Source organism: Montipora capricornis, chromosome 4 (genome assembly GCF_036669925.1).
Source record: "Montipora capricornis isolate CH-2021 chromosome 4, ASM3666992v2, whole genome shotgun sequence".
Classification (NCBI taxonomy): Eukaryota; Metazoa; Cnidaria; class Anthozoa; order Scleractinia; family Acroporidae; genus Montipora; species Montipora capricornis.
In genome coordinates, this window is record NC_090886.1 from 40,191,738 (window position 1) to 40,197,672 (window position 5,935).

The 5,935-nt window shown below is 40.8% G+C and overlaps 1 protein-coding gene across 2 annotated transcripts in view; it reads left to right on the plus strand.

The window, feature by feature from the left end:
• The first annotated feature begins 2,079 nt into the window (after positions 1-2,079).
• LOC138046929 (flavin-containing monooxygenase 5-like) overlaps positions 2,080-5,935 on the plus strand; it is a 4,047-nt gene continuing 191 nt past the window's right edge. Inside the window, exons 1-4 of one of the 2 annotated variants that reach the window (XR_011131749.1) lie at positions 2,084-2,710; positions 3,057-3,742; positions 4,910-5,466; positions 5,557-5,935. The exon at positions 5,557-5,935 is cut by the window's right edge and continues 191 nt beyond it. Coding sequence is in view for 1 of the 2 variants with exons in the window: in XM_068893558.1 (XP_068749659.1) it covers positions 2,128-2,710; positions 3,057-3,742; positions 4,910-5,233 (1,593 nt within the window). In the remaining variant the exon portion in view is untranslated. Of the gene's footprint in view, positions 2,711-3,056; positions 3,743-4,909 lie in introns of both variants that reach the window. The other variant, XM_068893558.1, reaches the window with a different exon arrangement.

Here is a 5,935-nt window from a genome sequence, read left to right on the forward strand (position 1 = left end):
ACATCGCTGAGCAAGCAATAGATCTTTTTCTCTTTGATGCTCTTTTAGTAGCGTGTGAACTTTGCGTGTCTTGACCCTTGGACATATTCCCTCATTTTTGCCTCGCCGTGAGAGACCTCTGCTAGCGGGGAATGGACACAGAGGTCTCGACATCAGCACAAGCAGCTAACTCAGAACTCAGGTGAATTGCAATCGGCTTCATCCAAAATGTGATACACAGTCTACATTTTTAGAGAAAACTATAAGAAAGTGTTTATTTTAATTTTGATACAAGCATGTCGCATATGGAAAAAAAATCTCAGACAAATAGCGTTAAATGATCTGGTGATGACTGTATATCAGCGACCACCGTTTAATCTTTTATAGCGCTATTTACCTCTTCGTGAGGAGCTTTATTTATGCGACATTTACTTGAAAGCCTTCTGCTTTTCTTTTCCTAACGAGGAAACATTGTCAGGACAGCGTCTTCCTTTAACTCGTTTTCTGCCGGGCCATAGATTGAGGTTCTAACTTTTGAGGCACTCTTTCTCAAAGTGCTCCGAACAAATGTGACACTGGCTAAGTTTGGGCAAATTTGCCCTTTTATACCCACTAGCAACTCCTTTAGAAGCGCTTTCTTTTTTAAGGGCAGTCGATGGAAACTTACCCTCTATTGAAACTCTGACTGTTCTTTTCGAACAGCCAACTACGGCACATTGGAGCTGTTCTATGTGCGCAGTGATGTCATGCTAAGCGCCCAAGCCTTCAACATGGCTTCCAAAATGTTCGGGTACGGAGCTTTTTGCTGTTACAATGAGGTTAAATGGTAAGTTCACATCCTAAGACATAGCGATTAGATTACAACGTATCCTGTGCTTTCGTAAGAATGACCTTTTAAAAATTGTAATAATATTTAAAGATATATTAATCAAAACGAAAAGCCGCTGTACAAAATCCTGCCCTGGATTAGTTTAAAACCAGTAAACTCAGTGGTACGGGAAAAACCAGGTAGCGCAATTCGCAACGAACTTAGCTAATACGTACGAAAAGGAGCTAAGACCATAACTGGTTGTTCCAGGTTTATTTAGGGACACAATGTAATTTCCACGAAGATCATGCATAAGAAGAGAACGGGAGAGAAAACGTATTTTTCATATATGCAGGACAAGCCTTTTCTTCTTTAACTACTTTTATACAATAACATGAGGAAATTTTGAATGCGCTTATTGCATAGAGATGTAGAGTTTGACTTAAGTGGTACGTAAGAGGACAGGTAATCGCAAATATAAATCTCATTACTCTCTTATTTACATTATACCGTTTCTTTGACAAGAAATTGTCAAAGGCCAGGCCGAATTTCCTATGATAAAAAGTCTATGTTAACAACACGCACCTTGGCTACTCCTTAGTATCCGCCTAGAAATCTTCTTCTCCTTACTTTTTTCTCATTTGATGAGGACCAGTCTCAGCTTGCCTCCTTCATGCACAAAAGGAATTCTGGGTGATTCGGCCGTTCCATGACAAGGGAAGACCCCCGATTCTCATTTCATAGATTTTCTTATGAGTGTGGAGCCACCCAGTCCTACCGAAAAAATACAGCATCGATTAAAGATCTTAGCTTTCAAAACTTGCTCAAATTGTATCGGTAGGTCCTGGAATTCGTCCACAGAAAGGCCAGGGAGACGACTTCACTGGTGCTGTAAAACGCCATGTTTCCAACAGAGTAATTTAGGCGTTCCAGTCTGCATGAAATCATCTCTCACCTCTGTCTCGAGAAGACTAGACACGCACGGTTCTTACGTTACGTTTATGCCCCTGTAGAATCAAACGAAATCTCAACTCCTTGTCAAAAGTTAACCAACATTTTAATAGTTTTGGTAGGCTACAATACTCGTCACATTTGTTTGAACACCAATCGCCGTTTCCCCCTTCCTGAATGGGAGAAGGGGGATGTGGTATAAGCTACGATCTTGTAACAGGATGATTCTGACCATTCGCCAAGTGTTCCAACTAAATATGTCTAGTATTCAGGGTCTTCTCCCGACCCGCCGCCATATTGAAAGCCGAGAAGACCCTGGGAACGAGGTTGGCGATGAGTGTACGCTTAGGAACGCCTGGGTATTCATACGAATACATATCACACCCAATATGCCGAAGACAGTGGCTATTATCGGAGCTGGAGCAGCCGGATTAGCTGCGATCAAGTCTTGTCTTGAAGTTGGACTTGAGCCGATCGCATTTGAATCCGATCCTTGGTTAGGAGGCCTTTGGAGATACGATGAAAGCGTGGGACGAAGTTGTGTTGCTTCCTCGACCATCACGAACACCAGCAAGCACTTAAGTTGCTTCAGTGATTTTCCGATGCCCAAAAACTGGCCAAACTACTTGACAAGACAAAGATATCTTGAATACTTTCAAATGTACGCGAAACATTTTGGGTTGGAGGAGCGGATACGGTTCGAATCCAAAGTCACGAAAGTGCAGCCTTGCTCGGACTTCAGCCAATTTGGTCGATGGCAAGTACGATATTCTGATAAGAAACTAGAAGAGGACAGAGTTGATGAATTCGACTTCGTTATGGTTTGTACTGGAGTGAATTCAGATCCTCGGATCCCGGATATTCCAGGCTTGGATGGGTTTACTGGTAATGTGTTACACAGCAGGGAGTACAGGACATGGCAAAAGTTTAAGGACAAGAGGGTGGTAGTGCTGGGATTAGGGAATTCGGCAGGTACGTAAAATTGATTTGTTTGACTGACTGACTATCTGATGACTGTCTATCAAATGGGTCTTGAGTGATTGATTGAGTTAGTAAATGAGTGAGTGATTGCTTGATAGATTGATGGTTTGATGGAAGCACAATTTTTTGGAACACCAATAAATTGATGAGGAAATGATTGGATCTTTCAGTAGGTACCGGAGAGCATTGAATTTTTTGTCACTTGGGATTAGTCTTTATTTGGAGTTGTTTTGTTTTCTGTCTTTTGTTTCTTTTGTTTTAAGTAATCTCTGCTCCAGTACCTGCAGAAGGAACCAAATTATTAACTTATAGACTACTCTTTTCATTTTTATTTCAGCTGACATCGCCTGTGAACTGAGTCATCATGCATCACAGGTCTATTTAAGTGTTCGGACAGGTTCATATGTGATCTCTCGGTTATCAGATGGTGGAGAACCTTCTGATGTTCAGGGTCTGAGCAGATTTGTGGCATCGCTGCCTTTACCATTTCTTGCCTTTATAATGCGCTACATGGTAAAAGCAAAACTTGATGTAACCAATTTTGGTTTGGACCTTGAGGATCCTCCACACAAGAGAATCCCAATTGTAAATGACGAACTCCCCAACCGCATATTAACTGGCTCAATTCAAGTCAGGGCTGATGTTGCCAAAGTTCAAGGAAGCGATTGTTATTTGAAAGATGGATCCAAGCTAGAGAATATTGATGCCATCATTTTGGCCACAGGATACAACTTTGTGTTTCCTTTTCTTTCTGACAAACTACTTTGTCCAAAAGAAAAGTTCATTCCACTTTACAAGTATGTCTTTCCACCAACATTAAAACCAGCCACCTTTGCTATTATTGGTGCTGTGCGTGTAAATGGCCCAGTTCCTCCTGTTTGTGAGCTTCAATGCCGTTGGGCTGCCAGTGTGTTTGCTGGTAAAACTATAGTTCCTGACATTCAAACAATGACAGCTGATATTGAAAAAAGGCAAAAGCTGTTAGAGGCTAACACAATCCCAAGTTGCAGATCCTTTCATTTGGTAAGAATAAAAAAAGTACTAAATTATTATTCAACTGTCAATGATAGTCCATGATAGAATCCACCATTGTGGTTCCTTATGACTTGATACATGGAAGTTCCTTCACAGGGACCCCAAACTCAGTGTTATCAGCTCCTCGCTTGTCAATCGAGGATAATGGCTGATAATGGCTCAATTTGCATTGATTGTGGAAAAAAACCACATAGGAAGGACGAGACCCCCAAATGGCAATGAGGGTAGGCTTTTTAATTGGGATTTTTCTCGTAAAAACTTATCTTCTCAGGTCTTTTATCGGGATTCCCGTTGAAATCCTTATATTTTGTTGGTGTCCCTTGCACTGAGCTTAGGGCACCAGTGGTTCCTTTAGTTTGGGTAGAGTGTCTTTTACCCAATCAAAAAATGTATTTTGAAGACGAAGTGGGTGTCAAGCAGAAGGAACGTCTCAGGAGGAGGGTACTGTAACTCAGCCACCTAAGATATATACAGTATATAATTTAAAAACAAGAGGCTAGGAAACTGTTGATATTTTAAAATTTAATTAAATTAACTCTACAATGTGAAATTAAAATAACCCATTCATCCCTGCAGTTGCCCCCATTGACAAGTAAAATTGTCTGGTGCTAGACAGTAAAATCTGTAAGTCTTGCTCTCAGGATTAAAAGGGTTAAAGGGGAGCAGCATGACTATTTCAGAGGTGGGGGACAGGAGTTGGGGGGGGGGGGGGAAGGGAGGTAAGGGATGGGGTAGAGGGTGAAGGGTACCATAGCTGAAACAACCCTGAAAAATCAGTTCCTGCTGTTTTACCAGTGATTGCTTCAAAATATTTTAAAGCTGGAAAAGTGAGCTTTATTAGCTGATAATATCAAAAATACAATAATACCGGTACTCATTGTCCGTCCCTCCAAAATTATTTTGCATAAGCATTGTTTCCAGTTTTTCTTAGGACCATTATAAGTCCCAAGAGAAAAATAAATAAAAACAATGCTTATGCAAAATTTCAGAGGGGCAAACAAAGAGTATTATGGTATTTTTGGCTGGTCAGCTACGATAATTATTACAACTTCAGTGGTCTGATACATTGGATAACAATATTAGACAAGACAGCTATGGAATTGTGTGACTAATTCAAGGCAATAAAAAACATGACATGTCATTGTTTGTCCACAGGTCAACTTGGTTAGCTACTGTGATGAACTTGCTGACCTTATTGGTGCAAGACCTAATCTTTGGCATATGCTTAGAACAGATCCAAAGCTTGCCTTCAGTTGCTTTTTTGGTCCATGCATTCCAGCCCAGTTCAGACTAACAGGCTCAAGCTCATGGAAAGGAGCCAGGGACGTTATCATGGGGGTTCAGGAGAGCAAACTTTGCCCTCTAAGGACAAGAAAAACAGGCACCATTGACAAAGGAACCAAACTGGGAAGTTATTTGTGGCTTCCAATTTTGCTTATTGTTGCAATAATCATTTACATGTTAATGGCAGACCCTTAAACGGAAAAAATGCGAAATAGAAATTGGCTGTATTGTTGGCTAAGAAAAATTCAGTAAAATAATGACTATAATAATAATAACTTTATTTATATAGCACTCATATCCATATATCGCTGTCCATGGCACCTCTTATTTAAATAATCTAATATTTAAATAATTCACTGATCTCACACACCGCTGGTAGCCATGTCAAGCTGACCGCTGCAAGCCTGACCTTTATTGCAAATTCAAAGGTAATACAAGTAGCATTACACTAAAGACCGGAAATAACGAAAATAGTTCAAGGCTAGTACATTATACTGGTATTGTTGCCAACGAGCAAGCCGAGCGAAGACGCGAGGCTTGCGAGGCGGCCAGCTCTTAATGCCGCGCGAAGTATTGCAGCAGGCAGAAAAATTCTCGATCGTTGTGTGAAAAGTGTACTGTAAGGCTACGTAGTGTAATGTCAGATTTCCTGGACATTTTAGTAGGGACCAATGAAAGCACGTGTTTTGATGTGTGATGTCATTAGACAAACTTGCATGACGCGTGCGACTGTTGATGATCTTGTGCTGGGAGGTGAGTGAAAACACATTTTCCCATTTCCCTGACCATTGTGTTGTGTACACTTGCTTTGAGTGTTCTTTGATATTTATTTTCTAACCGTCGTGTCCTATATTGAGTGAACAAGCTCAAAACTAAACCGGCGTACGTGTTCTCATC